Source organism: Cryptomeria japonica, chromosome 9 (genome assembly GCF_030272615.1).
Source record: "Cryptomeria japonica chromosome 9, Sugi_1.0, whole genome shotgun sequence".
Classification (NCBI taxonomy): domain Eukaryota; kingdom Viridiplantae; phylum Streptophyta; class Pinopsida; order Cupressales; family Cupressaceae; genus Cryptomeria; species Cryptomeria japonica.
In genome coordinates this window covers 27,937,322-27,951,637 of record NC_081413.1, presented here as the reverse complement: position 1 = coordinate 27,951,637, position 14,316 = coordinate 27,937,322, and the positions used below count along the sequence as shown (strand labels likewise).

At 34.9% G+C, this 14,316-nt stretch overlaps 1 protein-coding gene across 1 annotated transcript; it reads right to left on the bottom strand.

The window, feature by feature from the left end:
• Positions 1-12,578: 12,578 nt before the first annotated feature.
• LOC131064346 (L-type lectin-domain containing receptor kinase VIII.1-like) lies at positions 12,579-13,805 on the bottom strand. Its single transcript, XM_057998453.1, has 2 exons — positions 13,615-13,805; positions 12,579-13,485 (listed from the first exon to the last, which is right to left on the bottom strand). Exons 1-2 carry the CDS (start codon positions 13,803-13,805, stop codon positions 12,579-12,581), a joined length of 1,098 nt encoding a protein of 365 aa, XP_057854436.1.
• Between the last annotated feature and the right edge of the window lie 511 nt (positions 13,806-14,316).

The window sequence follows — 14,316 nt, the reverse complement described above, 5'->3', positions numbered from 1 at the left end:
CTGCTCCTCTTCCTGATGATCTACCTCTAAAGTTGCCTTTGTTGTTGTTGTCATTCCTTGAGGAGTCTTGACTGCTCTCTCCTTGAAACTCAAAATTTGATCTTCTTCCTCTGAATTTTCTCCTTCCTCTTGGTTGCTTACCCCTTCATCTATTGCTCTGCTCATGTCTTCTTTTAAGATTCTCCTCTAGCTTCAATGCTAACTAATAGCATTTATGAACAATGTCAGGGTACAAGAGGTTCAACTCTTCTTGTATGTTCCACCTCAGGCCGTTTAGTTACCTTGCCACTTTTTCACTCTCATCTTGAACCTTCTTATACTTTATACTCAATTTTTGAAATTCTTCAGTATAGGCACACACATCCATCTCTTCCTGTTTGAGATTTTTCTTTCTCTTGTATAATTGTACTTCATAGTCCTCAGGTACATATACTCCCTTGATCTCTGCAATCATCTTCTTCCAAGAGTTGATCATTCCTCTTCCCTCTTTTACTCTTTCCCCTTACACAAAATTCCACCATGTTAGGGGTGCTCCCTGAATTTTTGACTTGGCAATCTTCACCTTTTGGTTGTCAACAATATCTTCACGTTCAAACAAGTTGTTCAAGGACTCTATCCAGTCCATCACTCCATGGACATCCATCTTCCCACTGAAAATAGGAAGGTTTGATTTTTGGTCCATGGTTCTCCTCTCCATAGAATTCAAGGCATTGACCAGGTACCTATGCTCTGGAGGAACTTCCTCTTCTTTCTGCCCTTGTGGGTTCTCCTCTTCTTCTCCCACTTCCTTTGTGCCATCAGGGTCTCTTCTCTCTAGTCTGCCTTCCAAGTTCTCTATCAACTCCCTAAGCCGATCATTCTCCTCTCTATTTTCTTGCACCATCCTGGCAAGTTCTAAATTTTTCACCTTTGGAGACATGCTTCTAACCTCACCTTCTGATTCTTTTGCTGACATGTACTATTCTCCTTCCCAAAAGGATTCCTCCTATGCTCTGATACCAATTTGATGCAGAGCCCTGGTATAGGTATAGAATAGGTTCCCCTAGTCTAAGAACAAATCAAGGACTCTAGAAATTGTAAAGCACTATAAGGGGTCATGAAAGATCAATTTGATAGGTCTCACATCCCTTTGTTGCAAAAAAGGCTTCCTTACAAGGTCACTTCCACTGAGTGCTTCATAACGTCTTCTACAGCCTCTTAAAGACCCTACAGTCAACAATGGTTTGGTCCCCTCTCTAATGCATCAATGCCTACTCAAGGTTTGATTTGAAGTCCCCTATGTTAGGAAGAGCCTCTTCAATCATCAATTTAGGTTCCCTCTATCGGTTTGGGGTAACTACTCTAATAAGGCCTACTAATCCTAGTAGCCCTGCCAGATTGGTTTTCCACAATTAACTCCTTATTTATCCAAAGGACCCAGACAAATGATTCCAGATTTGGATACCCTTTTGAGATTTTTAAAACATACCCCAAGGGTTCTAATAGTTTGGGAACACAAGAATCCAAACCCTATCTTGGTTAGGAGACCTAATAGCCCCAATTAGGCCTATTTTGTAAAGGAGTGGGTAGACACAGACCCTAACTTACCAAACCAATCCAAGGAGAACTCTTAGGACATAAAAAATATACCAATTCCTAAGTTTTATTCCATGATTAAACCCCTAACACCTGATGTGAGACCTATTTGCTTGCACTTGCACGGTGGCCACATGGAGTTGCCTGCCTTAATGCATCAAACCCTCTCCTCCAACTGGTCCTAACCTGAAAAAGGCCTTCAAAATACTAAAATAAATTGGCCATACTTGCATCACCTCCAAATCCATGAACCACCAATGAAGGATTGGCAAGATGAGGCCATTTCTTTCCAAAACCCTAGGCAAAACTGTCAAATCTAGACCACTTCTAGAAAATTGCAGGTTTCTCCCTTGTCTTTCCGAATTAGGACCTCAGACTTGATGCATATGAAAGGTGATTGGCCACTCTAACACATCCCACTAGTTTCCCAATTCCAAAATGTCCGTACAATATGGTACATCGTGCATAATAACAAAATTATAAGAAATTCTCAAAATTTTATTGCTTCAATGATGCCGCTTGTTTACAAAGTATTCATCCTCCCTCAATGATGATTGGGAATGAAATTTTATATCTTACTCAATGGTTATAAAACACCTTTTGAACTGAGGTGACCATTGGAAAGAAGTTGCTATTTGTAACCAAAAGTTGTCATGTTTGAGCAACTTTTGACACATGTTAAGTTCACCTACCTAGAGTTGTCTCAACATGTCTTAAGCCTTCATAAGACATCTCTAACACTTAAACACCTAGAAAATACACAACTAAATACCCCTAGGCCCATATGCCAATGGTAGCTTATCAATTTTCCAAATCCATGTCATTGGGTAGCAAGGTGGGGTTTATTACAAAAATCAAACAAACAAAACTATCTTATTACATGGATTGAAAGGTCACATTCCCATGTGTGACCTTTAGGCCTTTATTGCCCTTATAATCTTAGTCATGAGGTTCTCCTGCACCACTGTTGAAAGGTAATCTTTTATCCATTTTTATTTTTTTTTACGTTAATTTCAATTAATTAATGTAGAGAATGGTTTAATATTTATATTATGTGTTTAATTTTATGTATTTTCTTTTTAATAATGCCAAAAAATTAGAAAATTTGTTGAGATATATGTTTGTCTTTTATTTTCTAGTTTAATTAGCCTCACATCTTTTTTACATTTTGGGGTTAATTAACTTTCTTGAAGGGGTTTGTGTTTAGATAGAACCCTAAAGGCGATAAAAAAAGTATCTTCTCCCCTCGCCTTCCATTGGACATTGAGTGTAAGAGAAATTGTTATTATCTTCTTTTTAGGTTGAAGGGCTTGCCTCCTGAGAAGCTCATAAGGCCAAGTAAGAGAGAATGACCCAAGTGGTACTTCTTCAGCTCGCTATATAGGTTAAAATGTTAGGAGAAAGCCGCAATGACCTAGTGACATGTTTCTACACTGATAATTTTCTCCCAGTATCCACACTAGTGTGAGATGCATAAAAAATATTTTTAGGATTCGAAATGGGTTCTTAAATAAGTCACCGCCGCATGGGTAGACATTGGGTACCACTAAAGTACCCCACTAGACACCTTAGAGTAGTGGCCCACTCTTATTTTTGTCTAAACATCATGATAATTTCATTGCAAGGGGATAGTTGGTTTTCCCCCCAAGATACTCACCATATGGCTCCCTTTAGATGAGACAAAAACTAGTGGCTTAGCATAAGCTACTTGTAGCTTTTCGGGAAGAGGGTAATTGGGTCATCCTTCCATTCCTGGAGGCCCCTACATGTCCTCTCTTGAAAAGACAAAAAAGTGTACATGTCCATCCAGGTATGATGCATAGGGGCTTTGTTGGCTCAACAATATCATATCGCATGCATTCATATTGGGAGGTTTAATATCCAAAAAATGAGGGTACAATATATTGCTTATTGGTGAAAATAGGGTGTTTTTTAATTTAGGATATAAAAGAATACAATATTTGGTGAAAATAAGGGGGTTTATAACTCAAGTTGTGTATTGGGAGGGGATGACTAAAAAGGAGTTTAGGGCAATATTTTTTGAAAATAGGGGAATTATTTAGTATGCTATGAACGCACGTGATATAACCCAGGTGCACTAAGTGAACCCCCTATGGTATGATGACACTTGAGTAGACGGAGATTCCAAGATGTGGGTTGTTATTATCTCCATGAGGCCTTGACCTTAGGATAAAATGTGATTGAATTGTTTTCAATTGTGTTGAGACTAGTGGAAATTGGGCTAAATTTGACCTACAGACATACACATTGATGTAAATTTTTGGACTATCACTAGTTGTAACAACCATTGTGTCTTCTTTTTTGTGGTGTGTGTGTGTGTGTGTGCACATGTATGTATGTGTGTGTGTGTATGTCTATGTGTGCATATATCTATGTGTTTGTGTGTGTATGTACATGTATGTATGTGTTTCTACGTGTATATGTATGTATGTACATGTGTTTACGTTTGTGTGTTTATGTGTATATATGTATGTTTCTATTCTCCCCCTTGAATTTATTATTTGTAAAGAAGTCTTTCTTCCCCTTTTGCTTTAAATTTTCCTCAATTTGCGTAGCATACTTATTTAGAAGACCCCAACATTTTAATATTCAAGAAAGACATCTTTGTTTGAATGTATTTACGCAGTCCACTACGATATTTCAAAACTTGGTGCTTCTCTGAATCCTGAATACCAAGCTTTGTCAATAAAGCATGACACTTATTGGTATAATCTTGTATAGTTTGGTCATTCTTTTGCCACAGTAATTGCCACTCCATATATTTTTCTTCATATGTATCTTCAGGGAAATACTCCTCCTTGATAAATTCAAAAAATTTGTTCCATGTGTGATCATCATCCATTATTCCATTCAATCCATTCTCCAAATTCTTTGCAGTGATTTTGTTTTCCCATGATTGCTTCACATGTGTCTCGGCTTTTAGGAGAACAAAGGTTATGTTTTCAGCATTCAAAACGGTATTCACAAAAAAATACCTTTCTAGTTTTGTTGTCCAATCCTCCACAGTGTCTGCATCAATTTTACCTTCGAAATTTGGAATATCAAAATTTACATGCACCTTGAAAGGGGTATGAAAACTGAATGGTTTTACTCCTTTATTTGATTGTTGGGGATTTTGTAAAATCTGCGAGAATTGCCTCATCATTTCTTCTCTCTTCTTATTCAAGGCTTCTTCCATCATAGCCTTAATGGAATCTGCATTCGGGTCTTCCATCTCTGGACGGTTGCACCTCAAGGGAAGATAAATTGATGGGTTATGTGTTTCCAATCCGAACCTTTGATAGCCAGACAGTGTATGATGTCACATACAGGAGCATATCAGCTCTGATACCAATGATCTGAATTTGATGATGAATTCGTCACAATACTAGGTAAGTGGAAACTTGCAAGTATTGCTCAACAAGATAGACAATTGCCAGAACTCGGAAAGCCAGTGTTGTATGCATCAAAAATCCCATAATATTATCCAGAACTATGTTTTTAACATCACATAGAATTCCATTAGTCACTGAAATCCAACAACTTTGAAAATGAAAAGTCTAAGCAGAAATAAAATAACAAACAAATTACAAATTTATCACTTTCACTTCTAGCTTGTTCTGGATCATCCTCAGAAGCCTCTGGATCAATCTCAGATTCGGGCTCTGAGCTGGAGGGAGAAATTCAGAATAGTCCGTGACTTAACTTCGGCTCTTCTCCATCTCCACGTGGAATTAACCCCGCGCATTCTGCACGGAGATATTAAATCGAGCAATATAATGTTGGACTCCAACTTTTTTGCACGCCTTGGAGACTTTGGTTTTGCCCGCCTGATGGAGCACGATGATACATCTTACTACACAAAAGGTGGTGGTACCCCGGGCTATATGGCACCAGAGTGCTATAAGACATTGAGGGCCAGCGCAGAATCGGATCTGTTCAGCTTTGGTGTTGTGGCTCTCAAAATTGCAGGTGGAAGGCAAGCGATGGACGGAGAGTTTTATATGAGCCTTGTTAGTTGGGTTTGGGATCTGCATAACTTGGGAAAGATACTTGATGCAACTGATGAATTGTTTGATAAGGAAACTGATGGTAAGCAAATTGAACGTTTGATGCTCGTTGGATTGTGGTGCTCCATGCTTGATTATAGACAGAGACCAAAAATACAGCTATTTCTGGAAGCCCTACACTTTGAAGCTGATGTGCCTGAGCTCCCATGCAGAATGTCTGGATCGCCTCACTAAAGGTGTTGAAGATTTTGATGTCTATCAACTATACAGATAGAGTTGTGGGTTTAGCTTTTAGAAGAAATAAAACTGAATCGATTGAAAGCAAGTAGAATATGCAGAACAGGACGATCTTCAGTGTGCTTTGGATATGAATGAGCAGATGAAATGGAATTCTGATTGATTGTAGACATTTCTGTATAGGTAAAATCTGCACTTTTACTATAGTCTCCTATCTCCTGTAGTATTATGGTCATATATTTTCTTTTACTCAATGTTTAAGTTTCAATTTCAGAAACATAATTATTTTGTACTTCTAATTTCATTTGTCATATGCGATTGACTATTAAGGGACAATGATAACTTTCATGATTGTTCTTTTCTTTTTTAATAAAAAATATTCTAAAATGTTATATACTATTTTATGATATGACATGTAAAAAAAGATCATCAAGAGATGCGATTTCAATGAGTGGGGGAAAAGTATATCATCTATATCCATCTTATAAGGTGTGTCGTAAGGTAAAATATTACTAATCATATATTCAATACTATCACAATCTATATGATCATTATTATCATGGATAAATAATATATGTATTTATTAAAAATAGTAATAAAGTCTAGTGAGAAAGTAAAAGATAGGACATGATAGAGAAAATTATTAATACGATGTATTTTAAGAATATCAAGAATATAGGTTTCGTATTTTGTGAAAGAAAAGAAACTATCAGATTTGAAAATTTGCATACATGAATATCATATAAGGAGCAAGAGTAGAAATGATGGAAGATTGTTCTAAGGTGCAAGTGTTGGCTAAAAGATATATGTCATACTCAAACCCTAATTGTAGTATAATTAAGATGAATAAAAAATAAAAAAAATAAAAAAATAAATGATAAAATAAAATATATATTCAATCTAGAATACTCTACAATTAATGAAGGTATCATTTTAAAATCATAAGAAACATTTTCTTCACAAAAATGTAAAAAAATATTTATCTTATATTTAGTTAAAATTAAAGTATACAAGAACAATTAAGAATTATATTTACCCATCCTTCTCTCAATGTCCGGGATAATCATATTAAGAAAAAGAGTTAGTGAACATTGATAAAAACATAAACAAAGTTCTAAAAGCACTAGCCCTTTTTTTACCTATTGATACCTAAAATCCATAGCTAATTTTCGTCTCACTGATTTTCCACAAATTAATTAAATAAGCAATTATTTAACTATCATCACGATAAACTATTCTACCATATTAACATATTTATGAATCAAATTATTATTTAATTAATCATCCTTCCCAATTAATTTATTTGTATTCCTCTCTTGACATTGATTAATCAAACTAACTAAATTAAATAACCTTGTCTCCTAACTCTTGTAATTTAATCAATCAATTAATCAATGATTAGTTAAGTGATTTAGACTAATTAACTCCCCTTAATATTTCTTCTATTTTTAAATCCACGTCACCTTTAATACTTAGCCTTTTACCACTAAATACATTTATATAAATCTTGATCTAGATTTTTCTCCTATTGTCATGTGTCCCCACTTCCCTCATGCTTTTACACATATGTGCACGTTAACTTAGATTCATGCTAGTAATATGTATGGAAATAAGATCCTAGCCCTATGGATGCAAACTAAGATCTGAAATCTCCATTGCATATCATTGTAAACATAAATAGACTCAACTGTAGTCCAAATAGGAGAGCTAAATTTCCTCAAAACCAAACATTCACCCCATGGTATTTGCATTTGCATTACATGTCATAAACAAGTTGATGCATGCTTGAAACTAAAGAAATAAACTCTTATATGAGGTGCTAGATGCTTGACACCAGACATCACTCACACACATGCATGATGATGAGTGGAACTAGCAAAGCATAACTAGAATATTCCTAGTATCCTCCCCAACACGGATCACCTAGAAAAACAAATCTAGAATGTGTATCCATGTACTCTCTCATTCCTTTTCACATGGATAACCTAGAAAAACACATCTAGGGCGTATTCATGGTCTCTCTTTCTTTCCTTCTCATGAGCTTGTAGATTATCTATTTGTAGTTCATGGATGATGCATGGTTTTCTCTTTTACATGATCAAGTTTACTCTTGGGATGATATTTTTCAAGGATAATATTAGTGGTTGAGAGATTTTGATATCGAGGTCTCTTTGGCTAGTTGACTTGAGATCTTGTTTCTGGTCTTTAGCTTTTGTGTTTTTGTGTCTTTTGTCTTTTGTCTTTTTTTCCTTTGTTTGCCTTTTTATTTTTGTCTTGTCTTGTTTATCGTTACATGCATTTTAGTGAGTTAAGATCCTAAGATTGGGGGCTTTGTTTCCTTGAAATTAGTGATGTCTTATACTCCTTTCAATTTTGCTCCTCATTCCTCCTTTTTTCCATCTCCTTCATCTCTATTTCATCTAATTTACCATGAGTATTTCTATAGGCTCATACTCTTGTTATAGTGGGAGATAAATATAGCATCGTAAATTGTTAATGGACCAATTTATACCTCATATTTGTGCTCCTACTTTAGCGTGTCTCCCCCTTATCTCATATTCAGATTCTTTCAGTTCCTAAACTCTAGTTTCTATGTCATATACACCTACCAAATGACTCTTTCGAGGGGCATCCTCTTCTTTGGGCCTTAGTTCTAGTCCCTCATTGGGGAGGACAAGGTTGCTAGAACCCTAGTCCTCCTCAATGGATCCCATTTTTCAAAAGAGGGATGAGAAATATCTCTTTGATGGGAAATGAAATAGGTGGCTCTATATGACCATTGGAGGTCAACCCAATTGGTAAATTGACCTAGGATCTCATATGTAAAGACATTAAACAATTCATTTCAATCTAAGTCTTCACATCCAAGAAATCAAGAATTTCCAGAGGTCTTCAAGGTTGAATATTCTTCATTCATCTATTGTTGAAAAAAATTACATCATTCATATGCAAGTATGTGTTTGTAATTAGTGTTTCGTCATGTTCATGATATTTCATACAACATATGTGATTACATTCAAGAAGTAAAGAGTCATTATCAGTCATTGGAGATCTAAAGTATATCTTTTCATTGTTCATTTCAATATTTGCAATATTTCATTCAAGGTTAATTCTTAAAATGGGGTTTGAATTAGGCAAACCCCTATTCCTAAACTATTTTCCTTCTCTATTGTGTGCAAGAATAGGTACAGAGCTACGATTTTTAGAATTAGCTTTATTTATAATGACAAATCAATCCCCTATAAGAGTGGAAAAAGTGTGGAGGACCACGACGAGCCTCATCTCGGTCCCAAAAAATCAGGAGCTCCTTTATGGGAACAGGTTGGAATACTCTTACATTGCTCAAATCTAGGTTCATGGCTCTTTGATGACTCTAGCTCATTGTTTGCACATTTTTACTTCAATTCTAACACATTTTAATCTAATTTCAGTGTCTTCAACAATTCAATTCAACTCAAGGGAAAAAAGAGGCACCTAAACCCCTAGAATCAAAGAAGAATCTAGATCCATTAGGTTTAGATCTATCTAGTTCCTATCTTTCCCTAATGCAATTGGTCTCCAAGTAAAATCAGTGGTTTTACTACATCTAGTGGTGGAAACCCAAATTTTTACCAACTACATTTATATTTTTAGTCAATTTAAATTAGACCATATTTTTATACAATAAGACACATTTTATAATAAATTATTATCATTGACTAGTGTTTATATTGAATAAAGATAAAGATTGTGAAATTAAAATAGTTTGTCTTAAATAATATAATAAAATTAGAATGTAGAATTGAAAACTTAACTAGCTCCAAATTAAACTTTTTGTAGCATAGTTTTTTAATGTGCTTGACCACATTGCATCTAACTCTTGAATGATTAACAAATGAAATTGCATTTGAAATAAAGGCTGGAGGCTATTGACTACATAAATAGTGATCTATTATACCCATTATCTGTCTTTAATCTAGACAACTTGATTTAATACTAGACATTTTTATACAAAAGTTATGTAGCGAGATTAAATAATAATAGACTGTCATGATAAATGTGACTCGTTAATCTTGGTTTTGCTCGACGATGAGGACGAATACAAAGATAATTAAAGCTTGGCCCTAAGGGGATTGGTATTCTTGCATAATTGGACGAAGATGGGGACTAATGATGACACGAAATGTATCAAATCCTACTTTTGGTTGGAGGGTCTTGAGGACTCTATTCAAGTTGATGGCATTTCTTTGATGGACACGGATGCAGAAGACAATGGGACGGAGGGTTGAAACTCCAAGTTCCTTGTTCAATCTTCTTTCTATTTTTCTTTTCTTAGGGTTTGACCGGGTGGGTTGTCTTGATCTAATTTTGGGTTCTTTTTGGTTGGAATTGCCATAATCTTGTTATCCCTTCCAACTTTGTCAGGGGTGCTTAGTCTAATTTTTAACCTATTTTTTTCATGGGGCTCTCTGCAATTTTTATGCCATCTGGTACTCTTTTTGTAATCTATCAAACTTATACTTTTATTTTAATATAATTAAATAAAAAAAGGCATATCAATACAAATATTTGAAACAAATTTTTAGAAAATAATTTTATTTTCCGTGAGATGAAATAAAATAATATGTGCAATTTTAAGACAAAAGTTCTATTGGTTCAAGCTTATATTGTGCCACCATGGATTCCTAAAGAATGAAAACATGCATAGCATCAATAGATGTTGTGTTATCTAGGCATCAACTTTGGGCTAGAGGTCCATCTTTCCAACATGTGGAAGTGGTTTGTTAATGAGTTAAACACAAAAAAAATTAATTTGGGATGATATTTTTTTGTCATTATCAGGCATGATTCAAGTTGTTTATCATATATTCTTGTCTGATCATGTGCATTATTCCTCATGTTGGATGCCTTCCAAAAAGTGCTATGAATATTTTATTAAAATCACTCATCAGTTTTTTGTGGTCTAATTGCGATGAAAATGCTATTTTTTAAGCTACTTCATGGTTGCATAGTATTTAACCCAAGGCTAAAAATGGTTTGGGCCTACTTGATCCCTAGTCACAAGGGATTTGTCTAGCAAGCAAATGGATAGTTAGAGTTGTTTTTGGTAAGGAATTATTGTTAAATCTTGGTCTATCACTATATTAAGCTTTCTATCATTAAGAAGAAACAACAAGATGTCAAATGGCTTTCAGCAAAATTTTGCTTGCTCTCTTATTTTGTATAAAAGCTTCATTTCCTCTAAACTCAATTTGCAAGGCCCGGAGTTGACAGGTGAATACATTTTTAAACATAAAATCTTCTATTCAAAATGGTTCTAGCTTTGCGACCTCTTACATTTGATGGAACATGTTGAGTCAGTATCATGGCCAATCCCATGTTATTGTCTTTCCAAGGCAGACTTATTATTTGTTCAAAGTATTTTTAATCTTTATAAAAACTTTGGTCGCATGGATCTTGTTATGAAATTTTGTACTCCATTACAATGTAGTTTTGGAAAGACTGGTTATGGTTGTCCAAGTTCCATTTCTCTTGCTTTCACTAAAAAAAAATTATTTATTAAACCTTTTACCATGTATGTCATTAAACACAAGATTGAATAAAAAATGGAAATGTAGGCTTCATGAAAGTACAAGCATTAATTTGTGTGCTAAAATGTGGAAGTTAAGTGCTGAGACTAATGCTCAAATATTGGCTTGGGAAATCTTACATTTCAAGTTGCTTTTTGGGGATAGATTAAAATATATGATTGTTCAACCTTTCAAATGTCCTTTTTGTCAACATATTGGAAGAATGAAACACATTTTTCATGACTATTCCTTAAAAAAAAAATAGAATGCCAATTTCAATCACTTACCTACTACTTTATCATGGATTTTAGTCAAAAGACGCTCTTTTGGGTATTGGTTTCAATCACAACATTGTGGTAGATACTATAAGATAGACTATTTTGTTCAATATATAGAAGAGTGGGTGTTTGGCTATATTTTCAAATCATTTAATTCGGAAGGAAGCATAACTTCAAAAGTTTTATCCAAACATATGAAACCAAAGAATGTATTAAAACCAGCAACCTATTGAACATTATTAAACTACAGATCTTACAACTACACAAAAAAGATAATTTTTTTCAAAATTTAATGGGTCTTTTTAACTTCTCATTGTTATGTTTTTATTGGTCATGCATGTGGGCTGGTTGTATACATTGGCTAGGTTCTTTCACTAATTCATTGATAACAGTGAGTTGTATTATTGTTTGGTGGATGGCTGTTTAGTGCAGACAACATACATTATTATTATATTTCAGTCTCTTGACTGTATTCAATCTTTGAAGAAAAAAAAATTATATTTATTTATTAAAAAAAACAAGTCATTACATTTCTAAAAGACCAATAAAATTGCACAGGTAATAACCATGGATCAGACAGATACCCAAAAATATAACTTCTAATTGTCCAGTCACAAAACCGAATTTATAAGCATAAATTAGTTATATATCTGAATCTGTAATGTAAACATTTAAGTAGTTGGAAAAGTAAAAGCTATGATAAAACTGAGGATTCTGGAAACAAATTCAATTCCAAAGCACACCGAAGATGCTCTTGTTCTGGATATTCCACTTGGTTTTCAATATGCTCAATTTTATTTCTAAAGCTAAAATCACAACTCACCAACATAATAGCACTCATCTGCCTTAAAACCTTAACACACTTAATCTATACCACAGGTATATATACAGCGGAAAGATGTGAAAATTATCAACCTCTTTTTCTTGGATCAATGAGGCTCTCCAGGTATTCTGCATGGGAGAATAGGCAATTCAGCTTCAAATTTTAAGGCTTCAAGAACTAACTGCATTCTTGGTCTCTGTCTATAATCATGGATGGAGCACCACAATCCGACGAGCATCAACCTTTCAATTTGAACCCCATCTCTTTCCTTATCAAGCAATTTATCAGCTGCATCAAGTATCTGTCCCATTTTATGCAGACTCCAAACCCAGTTCACCAAACTCATATTGCAAAACGTAAGATCTCTGTCGAACGCGGGCCTTCCACAGGCAATTTCCAGAGCCACGGCACCAAAGCTGAAGACATCGGATTCGAAGCTAGCCCTCAATGTTTGGAAGCACTCTGGCGCAATATAGCCAATCGTTCCACCAGGCTTTGTGTAGCGAGACGTGTTATCGTGCTCCATCAACCGAGCCAAACTATAGTCTCCAACGCGTGCCACAAAGTTGCAGTCCAACATTATATTGCTAGATTTGATGTCTCTATGCAGAACTCGGGGGCGTGATTCCTCATGCAGATGGAGAAGAGCCGAAGCTAAGTCGCAGACTATACTGAATCTCTCATTCCAACTCAGAGCCCGAATCCGAGCTTCTCCTGCAAACAAATATTTGTCCAGACTGCCATTGGACATATGCTTGTAAACCAGAAGAAGTTCGCCGTTTTTGTCGTGGCACCATCCTAGAAGGGGAACCAAATTAGGATGTGACAAGCTATCAATTATTGCAATTTCTGATTCGTATTGTCTAAGCCCTTCCTCAGAGTTCTGATAAATTCTCTTCACCGCCACTATTTCTCCATCCTCTAGACTTCCCGTGTAAACTCTTCCGAATCCTCCCTTTCCGAGTATTAAATCTTCACTAAATCCAGCAGTCGCTCTACTTAGCTCTTCATAACTGTATTTACAGTCAACGATTTAAAATATTTTATAATACATCCAACTACATGCTACACCTGAACGGAAAACACAAATTTCTTTTAATTCTTCTCTAGAAGTAATACCAGATGAATATTTGCAATGATACCTGTACACCCGAGGGCTTCTAGTGGGATTTATCTCATCATCACCTCTTTCTGAAACTTTATCATTCTTCGGGCCGTTGGGATCCGGAATTTGCACGTCTCTATCTGATTTTGTTGTTTTCTTCTTATAAAGCCTGTAGATTGCAGCGCTGAGTATAAGTACAACCACGAACCCGACCAGCGGAGGGGCCATTATGACGGAAAGTTGCGGTTTATCATGTCCCCAACTGGTTTCGCTTGAGAAATTCCATGCGATAATTGTGTGCGTCTGGTTCGAAAGCCCTGTTGAAGCAGAGAATCCAATTTTGACCTTTTCAGGAAGAAAATCCGAGAGATTCAAAGGAAAGGTTTCATTGTGCAAATAATAACCCTTTCAATTGTATATATAATTTAAGTTGTATAAGAATGATATAAGATTTTAATATATGTAGGTTTTAGAATAAATTGAATTTGTTTTTTTTTTTTTCAATAAAAGTGGATTATTCTATTAAAGTTTTTTATTAATATTTTTTAATTTTTACATAGTATTTAAAGAGAATAAATTGAATTTTTATTTTTCCTTATAATTTTATTTTCTTTAGTAATTTAAATAAAGGATAAGGTCCTTTTCTTATTATATTACAATAAAAATAATTATCATAGTAATTTGTTTGAGACTTTTAAAGTCCACAAAAATAATATATCAAAAAGTGATATGAAGGTAC

What these genes read in the sequence shown, in the direction of transcription:
- LOC131064346 (XM_057998453.1), bottom strand. Translation starts at nt 13,805, where the DNA reads ATGGCCCCTCCGCTGGTCGGGTTCGTGGTTGTACTTATACTCAGCGCT. An exon ending in AGAAGCCCTCGGGTGTACAG is followed by an intron (nt 13,486 to 13,614) that starts GTATCATTGCAA and finishes CTGTAAATACAG; the next exon opens with TTATGAAGAGCTAAGTAGAG.